The 16816-nt window shown below is 39.4% G+C and overlaps 1 protein-coding gene across 2 annotated transcripts in view; it reads right to left on the bottom strand.

Annotated features, from left to right (window-relative positions):
• The window catches only part of SLC10A7 (solute carrier family 10 member 7), a 199204-nt gene that overhangs the window by 15714 nt on the left and 166674 nt on the right, over positions 1-16816 (bottom strand). For both annotated transcript variants that reach the window (XM_006906349.3, XM_025042882.1), the window contains 3 exons: positions 16780-16816; positions 15458-15509; positions 7243-7316 (listed from right to left, as the gene is read on the bottom strand). The exon at positions 16780-16816 is cut by the window's right edge and continues 132 nt beyond it. In XM_006906349.3, coding sequence (XP_006906411.2) covers positions 7243-7316; positions 15458-15509; positions 16780-16816 — 163 coding nt within the window. The remainder of the gene's footprint in view (positions 1-7242; positions 7317-15457; positions 15510-16779) is intronic.

The raw sequence follows: 16816 nt of genomic DNA, 5'->3' as shown, positions 1-16816 counted from the left end.
AAACAGTTTCTTCTCCTTCCTTTTGGGGGACATGCATGTGGCCCACCATGGTGGCATGTTCTGGATTGCAATTCTTTGTGGTTCCTGAATAAACTCATTTGTCCGCAAGAATATCTGGCTGGCTTTTTGTTTAAGGTCGACAGGGGTGAACGTGAAAGTGATGCGAGCTGGTTTGTGTAAGGGACTGCTAGAAAGTGACTCACGCCAGGCTGGTCGTGCATAAGTTCCAGATTCTTTCTGGCAGATAGCGTGTGTGGCCCAAGAATTAGTTAGGTCAAGGTCGGCTGCGCCGCCACAGCCTTGCCAGCAGGTTTGAATAAAAGAAAGCTGCCACACATACAGGTATTTTTAACTCAACACATTATAGCAGTCAAGCACAGAAATAGTTTAAGCACCCTACCCTATAAATTCATAGTCCCAACTCTGACTTTTTAAGCACGCTCACTAGCACCTTACATGAGAGGGTCTCTCTAAGCACACACAGCTACATTCTAGAGCAAGATTCAGTGACCCTTATTGTCAGCCTTAGGTGACCACAGAGCCCTCCAACAGCAGCTGGGCGCAAAGTCCAGCGTCCAGCACAGCCCTGAGGATTTCCTAGTCAGATTATGGGATTTGCTAGGTTCTTTTAGCAAGTGGAAGTGCCTCTCAAGTTCTTCGGCAGTCTACATGAGTCCATTTAGTACGTTTCTCATGCAAAGTAGCAAGTCGATAATTTCATCAATAAAAACCTATTTCTGAATTCATTATGCTAATTAGTAAAGTCTCCCCGGTCGATAGAGCTATAGATAACAAAAGCATTTTGTTAGCTGCTCTGGAGTATTTCACCTTTCTGATAAAAGGGTAGCTGAACACGCCAGTGAGAATTTTCCATCAGAGCAGCTGGCTGGCCCTGGCCTGAAGTGTACATCAGCCAGAACAATCATAACACCACACAGTCAACACAAAAGTATTTTCAAGTAATTTACTTCATGTAACAAGCACTCAGCACAGTGTCTGCCTATTAAGTACTCAATGTTAGCTGTTATTATAATTATTACTACTATTGAAAACATGATAGAGAAATAATTTAAAAAATAAATCGATAAAAGGCATAGAAACTCTGTTATAGAAGCTGAATGAATAAAATCTAAATGTAGGTGATCTTATCATTGCAAATCAAGAACTATTCTGAGTTTTTAATTTAGCCCTGGTTCCTACATACGATTAGAAATTTGGGTTAAAGTTCAGTGAAAAAGGGACAACAGAGCCTACATGGTAATTATTTGAGGAAGGGGATAAAATCTCATGAAGCAAAACATAAAGTAATATTTTCCAGACCTTGGATTATGACCCATTATTGAGTTGCAAAACCAACTTATTGGGTTTTATCTAGTGATTGGATAGAATATGGGATGTATCCCATAAAGTAGGAGTGAATGTTATTTTGTAAAACTTTTACACCACTGTAAAATGTACTTTCACTGTAGGTTGTGGTTAAAAGTATTTGGTAGGCCCTGGCCTAGGAGGCATGGAGAGTGTGGGGGACCAGGCGCCGACCTTCCAGGTGAGCGCCTGCTGGCGCATCATCGAGATGGATGGTACCCGCAGGATCCCCCGGAGAGGTTTTATTGTCTTTAATTTCGTACTTGCTGCCCAGAACCTGGAGACCTCCTGGCACCTTATTAGAAAGTCCAAGATGTACTAGCAATGATTTTCAAACATCAAATTCAGAATCGAAAATTCAAAACAAAATACTCCCTAAACCTCTGAAGAACATGTGTATCACTTTGTTTGCTAATTTATGATTTCTTTCTATGTGCATCAGAAAATAGCACAAAATGACAGACATTCCCCCACTTTTCTTCAGCATGGTAGTAAAATCTCCTGGGTCTTTACTTTCAGTGGCATCTTTAAGAATCTGCCAAATGGCAGGGGTCCCCAAACTGCTTTTCCTCACAGAACTGTAACTTCAGGGGCAAAACGCAGCACAGAAACATATTTATGGCTACGCCCCAAAGACGAACTTCTATTTTCTGTCTTTACTTGGGATTTATATTTCCACTTTAATAGTTTATTGTCAAACAGCCCTTAGTTTCCTAAAATAGAGTGCAGGCAGCGTTGCCTCATGAAAGGTAAGGGTTGGCTCATTAAGACTCATTTTAAATAGAATACAACTTTTTATTAATAAAGAAAATAAAAGGACTGAGTGCCAGTTTGTGACTGGACCACACAGAAATCTATGTTTATGGGAACAATTATAGATATTATTATATATAGGTATTATTATTATAGGTACTTTAAAGTGTCTTATACCAGCTGTGCAATCAGAAGTAATTTTCTGTTTTAAACAATTGATAAACAATTCAAACCCATGCTTGGATTGCACAATTATAATACCTGGAATCAGCATAGCACTTTTTGGTTTTCACATGTTTTTGTATCTTACTATCTGAGGCAATTCTGGAAGTTTGGAGGCCTGGAATCTAGCCTCTGTTAGTTACAAGATCTGGGATAAGTTTTTGAGACTTTTTTCTATGCTTTCATTTCTTTGTATGCAAAGTAAGATAATTACAGACTTGTTAATATTCTAGTTGTTTAGGTAATATGATTTAATAGGTTAAGTGCTTCCCAGTTGTATGAAGGGTAGTTTTATTAAGATAATAGTCTTTTATGTGCCAGGTGGAATTACAGATAAGCTTTAGGAAAAAAGAAAAACAGAAACGCATATTTTCCAATTTCAATTCCATTTCCTCTTGAGAAAATATTGTAGATGTTATTAACTGATCTTTTCAGCCCAAGTTGCAGGTAATCCTTTAGAATTCTTGAAAAGCTTTCAAGTAAAATTGAAAACAAGAACCTTTTCAGATTTTGTTTCTCCAAAAGAAACTCATTGGAGAGTACGAATATATTCTTTAACCTCTTTAGGAAAAAGCAATGGCCATATTTCCCTTCCTGCAATATTGTAACATTTTTTTTTTACAAAACTGTTCCTTTCAAGAAGTCTTTTCCTTTTCACACATAGCAGGGAAACTGTTGCTGTCTTACAGAATGGAAATATCAGCCACTGAACACAGACTCAGAAACTCAAAACCGGAAGGACTCTCCAGAGTTAAGTGCTGTGTTCCAGCTTTTGGTGAGAGAACTGGAACTTGGATCCAGACTAGAATCAGGTCTGTGTTCTTTCCAGAATCCTATGTCTACCAAAAAGCTATATTCTTTTTGCTTAATGCAGTTTCTTGTCACAATTCAGCTGTGTAACTGCAACCACAGACTCATAATGATACATAAACGATGTGAGGAATAGCTGTCTGATTTGCCTTCGTAAATAAGAGTCTAAAGTGGTAAGACACACAGTGGACTCTTAATAAACATTGATTATGACACTCTATCTAAAATTTAAATAGCATTCTTTCAATTCAGGAATGCTTTTGGAAATAAGAAACAAGTAGGAATCTCACAACTGACCCCATAATCAGTTGACATGCTCTGAGAGTATATGCTTTCATTTTGCTATTTAAAAACATTAAAAACTAATATAAATATACATTTAACTTAAGGGCCTCGAACATCCTGAAACATTCTCTTTCTAGGTATAGTGGGAAAGTTTGCTACATATATTAGAACTCCAGATAAGCAAAGTGATTTGAATACTCAAGAGAAAAAGATAAATAAAATAAAAGTAAAATACTAATTCCACAGCGTATCTTAGATTGAATTTCTTTCTTGATGAAATCTATCGACCGACTGTGCACTGAGCCATTGTTAACCAGGGTACAAGCTGTTCTTCAATCTCTGCTATGTAAAATATCTTCTCATTATTATATTAGTATCAGCATCAAACTAGAGAACAATTGAGGAGAGTTCATGGCTTTTGTGGCAACCCACAGCAAGTGTTGCTGCCCTGACAAAATATAAAATTACCTCCAACCCTGAGTTGAAACTACGGGAGCACAGCACATCAGGCCGGTAGTGTTGTTTTAGATGAAGCACAGTGATAGCTCTGCACTTCCTTCAGGCCCCCTCTTTCTTCCTGAACGAACTCCAGGGAATGGCATCATGTCAGCCTTTCCAGATGGATTATGTGAAGCCATAGCTCAATGTCATTTTCAATAGGAAGCCTCATAATTAAAGGTCAAATAGTCACTTCATCTGCAATCAATCAATAGAAAAAGTACTAATACGAAGAACTAATCAATCAATGGCAAATGCACTAATAAAAGCAATGAATCAAATTCACCATGTGTGTAGATGCAAGTACATGGAAGAGACTGAGACGGGGCAAAAGCAAGAACAATAAAATAAATTGAAAGTGTACATATGAGAGAATATTTAGAAGGCTTCTCAAGCAAGAGTTTTCATCTTTGGTTCAGTTGTTACATGGACACCATTTGGCCTGCAATGATTTATTCTTAAATACAAATACTGGATGTACTAATGAATGGTATTTCATAAGGCTCACTTAATGTATTTTATTTGAGATGTGTGTGTGTCTGTGTATGTATAAAACCACTAGAAGAATACTAGGACAGTGGTTGCAAAAGGGATAGATGTAGTTTCTAAATGCCAAGTAGATATAATCAGTTGTATTTCATCTTTGTGCGAGAGGCGAAAGTATAGCCCTAAGTGATATTATCTGAAATTTCTTTGTTCTTTCTGGAATATGAATCCATCATACTTAAAGTGATGTTCTTTCATTTCTATGCAGATAAGAAGTTCCCCATTAGGTCGCTGTTGTGACATATCCTATGTACCAGTGATGTCTGGTCACCAGTAGAGGGAACCATGCCTTGGATCTTATGAAAACTGATAGAGTAAATCTATAGGGCTTAACGAGGCCATTCTATCAATAGGGTCCAAACGCCTCTTGCTATATGTGAAAATAAGGGCACTTCTGGGGCAAGGGTGATCCATGCCACCTCCCTGGGACAAAGGAAGCAGAACAAGGGCCATTTTTATAAATGTCAGCTAGGAGACGGCAAGATGGAAGCCAGGTATGATCAAGACAAGATAAAATAGTCAAGTTGGAACTAAAAGCCCCTAATCTAAGAGCTACAGAAACTGAGGCCTACGGAGGTATCAGAGGAAGAGTCTGGATGAGGGTTTAGCTTTTGTAATTCCAAGAGAGCGTAAGTCTATCATGTTACAGAAGTAGCTAAGGAATTACACTACACTGTTACTTGGATAATTACACTAGTATTGTACTGGAGGATCCAAGTACCTATTTTAAGGGAGAACACTACAAAAACACACAAAATCTAACTTAACCCAATCCTTTTCAGCAAAACAGCTACTTGTGATTGGTGTTCAGGGCACCTATCTATTTGCCTGAAAATTAGCTTTCAGAAAGCATCAAAAACAGAATATATAGCTTTGGGGTTAAGAAAAATGAAAAGACAAAAAAAAAAAAAAAAGACTGAATGGACAGGTGTTTTGCTTCTAGAAAAGAAGAGAATACTGATTATGCTGCAGTATGCTTTTGGGTAGAACTCTGTTCAACACAGCCAGCTTCAGCGCAGAAGAATCATGGAGAAGCCCCATAATGCACTTTGGTTTTCCTGACGAAAGCAGACCCCTAGGCATGGGCTGGGGTTTCAAAGCCTCCTGCAGAAACGCACAGGTGTATTTGGTGTAGCCATGACTCAGCAAGGACAGGGGCTCTTTGGATCCTTGACTCGGGACATCTGAGGCACCTGGTGGCCTCCGGGCTTCCTACCTTTATAACAATAGCCCCTTCCTCTTTAAGAGACCTGGAACACTGGGCATACACCACAAAGAGCCACATAGGGAGAAAAGTGCAAGATGATTTGAGGTCAACGATATTAAACCACACCTGCTGGTATACGAAAATCTACCTCCAAAGTGGGCAGGAGACTGGACCCCTGGAAATGGTAACACAGCTATATATAACTAATATAGTTAATAATCACTAATAAGATGGCTGCTGCTTAAAGAGCATCTGCTTTGTGCCAGGCAGCACGCCAAGCTCTTCAGGGCGCTGTCTCAGTCAGCCCATAGCAACCTACACACAGTGCTGCTATTGTGCGTGTTCTGTCGTGTACTGACTACCTGTTACGTACAAGTGCTGTGCTAGGTACTTAACAAATGTTATTTTTAATCTTTATAATAACCGTACAGAGTGAATATTATTGTGCCCCATTTTACAGATGAGAAAGCTAAGGTTCGGGGAGATGAAGCGATTTGTTCAGGGTCACAAAGCCAGGATTGAGATGTGGCTTCTAAAGCTCTTTCTACTTCAAGTTGATGATGATTATAAAGAAAACCCAAGAAACACACTGTGAAGTATAAAGTATAAATATAATATATTCACAGAAGCCGAAGCCCTAGAAAGCAACTGCTCTTTGAAGAGTTTGTCCAATTTCTAAATCTTTTTCCAAATGTGGCAAGACTGACAATAGATTCTATCAGACAAACGTGTGGGGTTAGTAAAAACATTATGAAATGTCTCTGTTTTTCTTGTTTACTGACTGAACTTCTTTAAATTGAGCAGACTTAGAGCAACACCATGATTCTTCATCCTCTTTCAGTGAGTCACATGCCAAAATGTAAAGGAGTTTTTATCACGAGTTTTTCCAACAATGTGCCTACTGCCCCAAGGAGTTTGTAGATGATGCATATTTCAACAAATTTTCTGATTACTTAATGAATTTTAATAACTGAAAACGGGACACATTATTGGGATAATGCCACAAAACTGGATAAAGCTATGTAGAAAACAGTATTTTTCTTCTTGGTCTATTTTTTGTCCATTAAATAAATACTTATTTCACTTTAAGTGCTAATCAGATTGAGTTAATAACATAACACTCTGAGATGAACATCAAACTAATGTCAATATCAAATCAGAGAAATAACATTATTTGCTCCAAGTTTCCAGAAAATAAAGTCAACATTTTCCAGTGCCAATTCTAGAGCTTTCCGAAGCCAAGATTTTGCCCATTGCACTGCCCTCCCCCACCTTTTAATATTAAACATTCTACATTGAAAACCTTTTTTGAAAATCATAAACATGACTACAAATTAAGCTAAATCCTACACTACTAAATTTAGGCCCTCAAAACTTGGTTCAGTCATATAATGGTATTTCGAAGCGATGACCCATTCTCACTTTGCTATTGTTCTTTAACAGAGTGGACAATACCCTGTTCCATTTAACTTGAAGAGTTGCCTGAATTTCACAATCATAAAATATAACCATCTGAGGGTGATATTAGTTGGTTTTCAGGACTGTGAATCACTTACCCAGTGTGAGGGATTTGTGTGTAGAACAGAAAATGATAGCCACAGTGTCTGCTGGTGTGAAACCCGAACTACTCCTAGGGGCAAAAAAACGTATTTTACAAACACTTTTATTAAAAGCTTATTTAATACATCCTAAATCAACTGTAGTACCTACCTTCATGTTAACATCCCTTTGATCAGTCCTGGTGACAGAAGTAATGCTAAGCCCAAATGTACAGAAGTGTCTGAATTCCTTTTTAAAGAATCATTTCTGAGTCACTGATCCATAAAAAAAAGAGACATTGAAAAATGTTTGGTGGAGGTCTCCTAAGATCGCATATGTAATCAACCTGTGGTGCAGGATGCTGTGTAAATCACGCGGCAAGGAATTCTGCTAGTGAAGTAGCTAGGCCATCATTGATATTAACCCAGTGGCTTGAAAGAGTTAATGTACCTCCAAAGCTGCTCCCTCAAGGAGCAATGTGTCCTTTTGGCAGCAAACATACCCTTTTGAGAAATACATGGGATGAACAAAGGTAATAAATCACCATTGTTTGAGCAGTCACCTTGTACCTGGTACTATTCCAAGGTCTCTGCATATAAAGACAACAACCCCATAAGGTAGGTGAGACAAGACTCCTATGTGCAGATGAGAAAACTGAAGCACACAGAAGTCGCCTGGCTTACCCAGGGTCCCACAGCTAGTAAGCGACAGAGCCGGCATTTACATCAAGCCTGACTCCTGTGTCCATGCTCTTGACCGCTATGTTCTACTATCATTATAGAACATGTTAAGCATGAAAAAACATCTCAGGCAAAATCCATTAAATGTTATGGGGGTCGGCACTGCTGACTATCATATTCAGAGTTCCTATTTTAGATTATAAAGATTTAGAGAACCAGGAAAAAGGTCAGAAATGTGATTATTATTGTGTCCTCGATGTGTTAGAAATGATTGCTTCCTGCAGAATCAGGGTTTGAAGACATAGTGAGTCTGTTCATTCCCTGCTCTGAACCCAGGTAAGAGTCGGCAAATGGAAAAGCGCTCTAGAATCTGACGGCATGTATACAGCTGCAGATCTATCCGATTTTTAAGGATCTCTAGAGAAAGAGACCCTACCACCTCCCTTAGTAACCTTGTTGGGGGAAAATCTTCCCTAAGTAGGTCCCCACATCCTGTTTCCTTTGTGACACACTCCCTGGAGAGGAGAAGGGCCCTCTCCTCCTCCTCGCTCTCTGTACATATGTTAGGAGAATGTTTCATTGCCCTTTGGTCCTCTCTCCTCTGAAAAGTCACATATGCTCATGCTTCCTAAACAGTCGTACCTCTAGCTCTTCTTTTTGATAACAACTTTCCAAACGGCATTTTTGGCGTCTCACCTCAGTGGAGGGGTCTCTGTAGATAAATATCACTAGAGTATAAGAAGATTGCCTTACTGTTCCCACATTTCATCGTCATATTAATATTGCGATACCACTCTTATTTTTCAAACATTACACTACACGGCTGACATTTTTCAAACATTACACTACACGGCTGACATATTCCTGATCCCTTTATTCCTCGCGTAGGCCCAATGTGAAAGGAGCTATGTAAGGGTTAGTAAACGCATGGAGGAAGGGAATTTAAATATATATTCTATAAAAGAGAAAGAGATTGAGAATGAGGGCAAGGAAGAACGAGAAAGAGCGTGTGTGTGTTTCGGCACCGAAAAGGATTGCCTCGAGCTTGACAGGGGAATGGGGTATGATGATGGAGCACGTAGAGAACCTTCTTGAAGGAACTAAGAATTGAGCTGACCTTTAAGGACCGGGTCTGGACGTCGTGCAGATGTGTATTTTAGGTAAGGAACAGTGAAGCAAGCATGGCAGCACAGGGGCAGTCGGTCGGCAAAGAGCATTCTTCAGGCTGACCCGTGTGCGGGAACGCTGGCTGGTGGCAAGGAGTGTGGATTTGATAACTTCGTAAGATGGGATAAGGTGTTTGAAGAGGAGTAATCACACAGCATAAGACTGAAGACGATGAGGCTAGGCAGGCAGCAGAGAGCTGTACGGGCCTGAAGAATCAGTGAAGGCAGGAGATGGTGGTAAGAGACATGAAGACACAATTAAAAGAACTTGTCAACTGTTGACCTCTGTGAAATATTCCCTCCCCAGCTTAATGGCACAGGCGTTTGGGGCAAATGTACCAGAATTTAAACACAGAACATTCTTTTGCTTATATATAAAATGGGGATGATATGCCTGTCCCTTAGGGTTTTTGTGAGGATAAATGCCAATGTTTGTTAAGGATTTGGCCCACTGGGAGTGTTGAATACATGCTGGTTGATATTTTTACCATTATTGTTGCTTTGTGAGAGGAAGAGGAATTAAAGAGAAATTAGAAGCTTTGAGCAAATAGGACTGAGAGGAACACTAAAGCATAAATGGAAACAAGGAATGAAGGGGCCCATGCAGTCCGGGCAGGAGGCCTAGGAGCGGATGTTTGAGTGTGAACTGGTAGTTGTGAGAGAGACAGTGTTTTCCAGAGATCTGGAGAAGAAAAGGATTATGGGAGATTTGAACGTGATTATATCGAGAGAGTAAAGACACAGCAGGTAGGAACAAGCGATGAAGCCAGGTCCTCAAAGAGGCCTGAGAGGACAAGACCGAGGGCGTCAGCCCGGGAGGGGATGTGTCCTATAGCCTGTGAATGGAAAACAAAGAAGATGAGGGGAGTAAAAACCACGGAAATTTTTCAGGTAGAGAATGGGAAAGTGGAGGCAATTTATATCAGAGATTTTCGTTTCTTCGTAAAGTGTGAGGTACTTCACTCATCTACAGAGACTTTGAAATAGTACTGAGGCTTGGGAACCAAAGAAATTAGAAAAGCTCGAAGCAGGCAGCCTGGGGAATATGACATATACAGTTGATTCGTAACCGATGCCCACTGTGGCGGCAGAACAGGCGGCACAACCAGCTGGGCTGCTGCGGACTGCTCCCCAGCGACGCTGGCGGTGCTCGTCACCCCACGGAAGCCTCTCTTGTTGGTTTTTGCTGCCTTTGTTATAACTGATTGTTGCTGCATCCGGATTTATGCAGTTTGATTTTCTTCCAGGAGAGTCTGGCAATACCCTTCTCCTTCCGTGAACTTTATTCTGCTTGATATTTGTTCTTTTCCAAGTTATAGCACATTTCTAATGTGTCAAAACCGGATGCTGGCTGCCACTGATTGGAGCAGCATCTGCAGTGTCGTTAGAAAGGATATTTGCAAGAGATGCTAAACTGTCCTCTATTTCAGGTAAGGAGACTGAAGCTAGGCCCACACTGGGAGCTTTCTGGTCTGATTTGAGTTGAATCGTTGCCCGATAGTTCTACTGGCACAAAGTCTGTCAGTTGGGAGGGAGGATCAGTAAATACAAATGGAATGTTTAAAGTTAACAACAATATTCTTCCTAAACAGGGCTGATTTGCACTCTGTAAAGTAACAGACTGCTTCCCATGATGGATCTTGGGGAAAAAGCAGAAGAGCAGACGCTCACTTAACTCTCCATTCACGGACGGAGGATGATGATGGTGATAAGTAACCACAGCGGTAAGCATCTGCTGAGCATTTTTCTAAGCCCTTTCTTCCAGTATTTCTTCCTTCTCAGAACATAGCCTTAATAAGGCAGGTGGTATCTCTGCCTTGTTTTTTACACAAAGAGAACATGAAGCACAAAGTTGTTAAACAACTTCCCTAAAGTCACATAGCTAATAAATAGGCTGCCCCAAATATTAGAGATAAATTTTCCTCCAAGAAGCAAATTATAAACAAACAAACAAACAAACACCAAAGACAAAAACCAACCAAACAAACAAAAATCACAAAATTTATTCAATGGATGAGAGCAGCTGTCTCGTTGAGAAACCCTCCCTCAGCCATGCTCTGTCAAGGCATGGCTTTCTGGTAGAAAGTCATGACAATATACAGAAAAATGAAGAGTGCTGTACACTGTGTTTAAATAGTAATGACTATAATTATTTTCAGTGATTAGCATCCGTATTGTGTCTGCTCACATTTTTGAAAGGAATCACATTACTATTTATTTTCTAATTCTACCTTATCTCTCTTTAATATTGATTTTCTTTTTATCCTGCTTTTATGATTCTTTTGATCATTTTGGCTTCCCTCGAGATGTTTATTTCCTTTTCTTCCCAACTGGTCTTTTTATTCTCTTACAAAGCTTTCAATCAGCGTTTTCCACATAATATTTATTTTGCCTTCCTTTGCAGTACCCACAAAGGAAAACATGTCAGAGGGTTTTACTAGCAGAATCACAGAATGTGGAGCAGAAAAGGTCCTCTGAGAGAGTTTGGTCTAAGCCCACTGTTTTTTAGAGGAAACTTCCGTGTGAAATGCTTTTCTTTGTTAACCTCTGTACCCATGTTTTGTCTTTACTCATTTTAGGTGACGACCTCGTCTGTCATTAGCCAAGTGGCACTAAACAAGTTGCCAGAGCTCTGTGGCTTAGATGCCTGAAACGGTGAGAGACTCGCCATTCAAGCATTCAAGACGAGGTCTCCTTCTCTCCTCCCCCTCCCCCTCCTTCCTTCCCACACCTTCCTTCTTTCTTCCTCTCTCTCCCCCACCCCTCCCCCACCCGCCTTCCCTCCCTCCCAGGGCGCCTGTGAGAGGCCCATTGAAACATCCATTGAAAATGCATGGATAAGGACTAAAAGGCCTACACAAATATCTGAACGTTTGTCTTCTTCTTTTTCCCTTGTTAACGGCTTTTTGGTCACTCTAACGACACTAGATTTCTATTACTCTGTTACCAGCTTACCAAATTGTCTTTCATCTATTTTTAAAGGGCTCCCACTTACTGCTTTCTTTTTCTAAGCTTTATTCAACATTTAAAAAAAAAACTTTGACAGCTTCCCAAAGTTAGCTTAGGTCACTGCGGATGGCTGACCCTTGATTTGATGAATCAACTTTCATTTCTTAGCAACTGTTACGCAGAAGCGTCAAAAAGAATGTATTACGTAGCTAGAAATGCTAATTCCTAATCTTCCATAATTAGTTCTTAAAACAATATAAACTATTTTGATGTAATAAATACTCTACAATAGCTAACATTTATTGAGCACTTATATGCTAGGTGTTATGCTGAGGGCATTAGGTGCATATTATTTAATTCTCCAAATGACTAAGAGAGAGGTACTATTACTGTCTGCATTTTATAAATGAGAAAACTGACAAAAGTTACAAAGTTATTAAATAGGATTGACACTCAAGTCGGTCTGATTCCAACACTATTCTATAGACAGAGAAATAAGAACACAGAATAATAACTCTCAAATTAATTTTAAATACTCAGAGTAGAAGAGGTTCACATGCCAGCCACTAGAATGGTGACAGGGCAGGCAGTAAATCTAAGGCATGCTAATCAGGTAAGCAAGGTATTGCAGGAAGGTTGAATTTTCTAGGCTGGGTCTCTCCTGGTTTATGCTAAACTTTCATAATCAGAAGTCAGTGGTGTGCTGTACAAAAAAGACTGATTTCCTTGCTGGATTTTTGCGTCTCAATATACAGATTGATTTTAGATTTATTGAATTGGTAAGAAAAAGATTATTTACTAATTTTAAGCAGGAAGAAACAAAAAGGAAAATAAAACTCAACAGTGTATAAACCAGGGGGTCCTAGTTCCAGCTCTTGGTATCTTTGATTGATTTGTTTGTGTTTCTGTGTGAACCTGAAGAATCCAGTTAAATATTCTCTACAAATTCCCTAACCAAAACAAGTGTTATGAATTTTAAAAGTAATTGAATTCGTTTAGTGCAGAAGATCAATGCTTTAGGAAATGTCAAATGGAAATGGATTTCAATTCCAGGTGTACTATTTGCCATCTGATTTGGGGTAAGTTACTAAACTAAACTATTCTAAGTGTGGGTCCTCATCTGCAAAATAGAAACAAAGACTGTGGTATGAAAGTCTTTGCTATTGGACTTACATGAAATAACATATATGCAATTCTTAGCACAGTGCCTGGCCCAGAAGAGGGTTCAATAAATGTTGGCAATTTTCATTCCTCTGATAAAATCTTTAGGTGCTACAGGGTCTCCCAGCATGAAAAAAGAAATCTTGTAAATTCTGTCCAATTAAAAAAACCCCAAATTTTAATGGGATATTTTGGGGCTACGTATCCATTACCCAGTAGCATGATTACAGACACTCCATATTCTGCTGTTTATCAAAGAACATGCATGTCTGACATCAGGCCAAGCAAGTTTAAAACACAACAGAACTTCAGGGAAGGCAGAAAAAGGCAATGGAAGGATCTCAAAACCACAAGGCCTCATGAAAGCCCAGTCTACTCCAGGCTGAAAATTCTCAATTCTAATTCAACTAGTTGTGATACCACTACCCACTTCTCTTTTAGCAATCCCAGTATTGACTATTCTGTGTTTTTCAAGAATTTTTTAGTCACCGACAGGATATCTGCATCCTCCTTTGATAGGACAGGATGAGTGAGTCTGGTTATCACCTCTGCCACAAGGACCAGCAAACAGCCAGTGAAAGGCAAACGTCTTTTCTAAGGTGACATAACAAGCTGTTTACAAAAAGAACTTGAAAATAGCTCCTACTCTCAGACTTACTCAAATAAGTCACATTTGCTCTATGACTTAATGGCTCCAGGCTTTACTCTTGCTCATAAATCACAATCACAGGCTTGGAAAAATGCTTTAAATTATATCAATCAATAAGTTTCTATTGATTGTTTACAGTCAGCCTCCTACTATACCAAGTGCTAGGAGAGCCAGCTGCCTACGTGAGGCCGGAACTATCTACTGCCCTGACACTGTCAGGCCTCACAGCAACCCAGGCCCTTTCCATTGGGACAACTCATTGCCATCACCTGGCACTCAAGGGCCTGGCAATCTGGCCCAAGTTCCCCTTTCCAGGTACTATTATTACTTTTCATTTCCCTCTTCTCTTATTGTCCCATCGTGTCTTGTCTGTGTCTGTGTGTATGTGTCCACATGTGCATTGTTGTTTCTTCCTCAACAAAGAACCCGCTCTTTGCACCTCTGTCAAACCCCATCTCTTTCATGAAGCCTTGCTCGATCGCTCTCTTTGGAAGTGCTTTCTTCGTTGAACTGACTACAGGTTGGCTTACGGTACCACTAGGTGGACACTTAGTTATCAGTGCATATATCTAGTTTATAAACTCATGCAAGATCGGAATCATCTCTCATTTGTGGCATTCGCTGTGGCAACTTTCTCATGCCAAAGGCTTAAGTGATATCTGCTGAGTGTGTCATACCAGTGGGAGAAGCTGCTTTCAAGGTGAGCCTTTGAGAACAGGAAAGATGAACTAGGATATGGAGACCACCTTTGACATGGGCCTTAGCAAAGGACAGAAATGAGAAAGCATGAGGTTCTTTTAGGGTCAACAAAGATTTTACCTCAACCTAAAGCTTAGATAGCATGACAGCCAGTAGTGATTCATGCGATAGGCCTTGCCCTTAGCCCCCCAAAGTGAACTTCATTCTGCAGGCACCGAAGATCTCTGAACAAGAGCACTATTATTAGAACTTTGAGTTATTGGAAGCGGTATGAAATGCATAAAAAAGTTAGGCCTCGAAATACAAATACCAGTATGATATCCATTGCAATCGTCTGAGAGAATACGCAACGAAAGCCTAATAGGAAAGTGGCTTTGGGAGTGTATGCGCGCGCGCGCACACACACACACACACTGTATATCAAGAGGTAAGACAGTTTTTAAAAAAACAATGCGAAGGAGTCCAGTCTGAATAATTCTGTAGATGGTGGTCCCATTAGCAGTAAGTAAAGAAATGAGAGAGAGAGAGAAAGTGTTGGGGGAAAAGATTAATTCCATTTTGAATATCTTGAGTCTGAGGTCTTATTAAGACAGTCAGGTGAAGATATCTAAATAGTAAGTGGTAAGTCATGCTGGGACTCAGGAAAAAACAGGAATGGAAGGTCTAGGCTTAAAATCATCAGCTGACAGCCAGTGGAAGGGAGGAGATTGTCTAAGCACACGACCTGAAGCACACGACGTGAACAGATGAGACAGGGGCCCAGGACAGACGCTTTTATGGTGTCTCCAATGTGGGAATGGCGGGAGCAAGATGAACAGTCAGGAAGACGGGAGGAAATGAGAATAGCAGTATCGGCATAGAAGTCAAGTAAAGAGCACGATTTCTCAGTTAGGAAAGTAACAACAACGAGAAATACCAGATCACTTACCTTGTTGAAAAGATGAAGGTTAAAAGCATAAAACTCAGTTGAATAGAAAATACTGAAGAAAAAAAAAAGATTGAATTTAAATTAGCACTATAAAGCAGTATTCGTAGCATATTTATTGGTATGCTTAATTTGATCGGAAATTCAAGGGGACTCGAATGAAAAATAAATAAATAAACCAAACATATATGATGAAACTGATAAAATCATTTAAATTAGTGGGACTCAAATTGTTCTTAATGAAGATATCCCCAGATACAATCTATGATGTCTACTCAGGACTAATCTAAAACTTTCTTTAAGATTAGATTATTTAATTTGTCCAATTTAGAAAGAGCTGGTTTATACTATGTGGATTTATAGCAAATAGCATAAATGAGGTACCATATAATAAATATTTTGGAATAACTCATGTTGATTTTTATAACATGATTCTTTGATATTACAATTATCAAGTTATTTTTATTATTACAAGATAAATAAAACAAATGATTCTTTTTTGTTGTTAACAACAAATGCTTTCATTACTTATACATTTTAAAATATTGTTCTGAGCTCTGCCTGTAGTTTGATGGAAGCTAAGTGTGAAATAGCCAGGATTAAATGACTTATAAATACAGACGGGCGTCTTCTGTGGTCGGTGCTGCCTAGTGGGGCACCCACTCTCTTCTTGCCATCTCTACTCAGGAGCAGAAGTCAGTAAAGTTTACTTAAAGGGCCACATAAAAGTATTTTAGGCTTGAGGGCCATATGGTGTCTATGGTAACTATTCAGCTCTGCTTTTTGAAAGCAGCCAGAGATGATACTTAAATTTTTGAGCCTAGCAGCTACTTGCATTTTATAGTCTGCGACTTCTAACAATGAAATGATATTGCTTTGGGTATATTTGAATAGAAAGATTATGTAAATATTCACATTTTAACCAATGCAGCCAATTATTTTAAAATGATAGTATCACATATTTTAAATCCTACTTTTAATTCACGATAAAGAATGATCGGCTTAAAGTTACAATAAAATAAATATGGCAAAAGAGTGTTCCATCTAACATCTGAACTTGACAGATATTATGGCTTCTTTCATCTGGCATCAACTACTATAAATCCGACACAAAAACACAAAGGAGATTAAGTCATAAGTGCATAACCGATGTCTTTTTAAAGAACAGATACATGTGATAAAGTCACTGAGTACCTAGAACGTGAAACTAAGCGTTCTCTTCTAATCAAATTAACATTCAAAACGAATTTGGGGAACACACATCACTATGCTTTGCAAGTGAGGAGACTGAGGGGACAGCAAGAATATCCCTTCTCCCAACTTACTTATGAACAGAACGAGGATGAGGCTGAGTGTATCCAG

This window comes from Pteropus alecto, unplaced genomic scaffold, assembly GCF_000325575.1.
Source record: "Pteropus alecto unplaced genomic scaffold, ASM32557v1 scaffold50, whole genome shotgun sequence".
NCBI classification, from domain to species: Eukaryota; Metazoa; Chordata; class Mammalia; order Chiroptera; family Pteropodidae; genus Pteropus; species Pteropus alecto.
The sequence above is the reverse complement of the archived record's forward strand: the minus strand, read 5'-3'. Positions and strand labels throughout refer to the sequence as shown.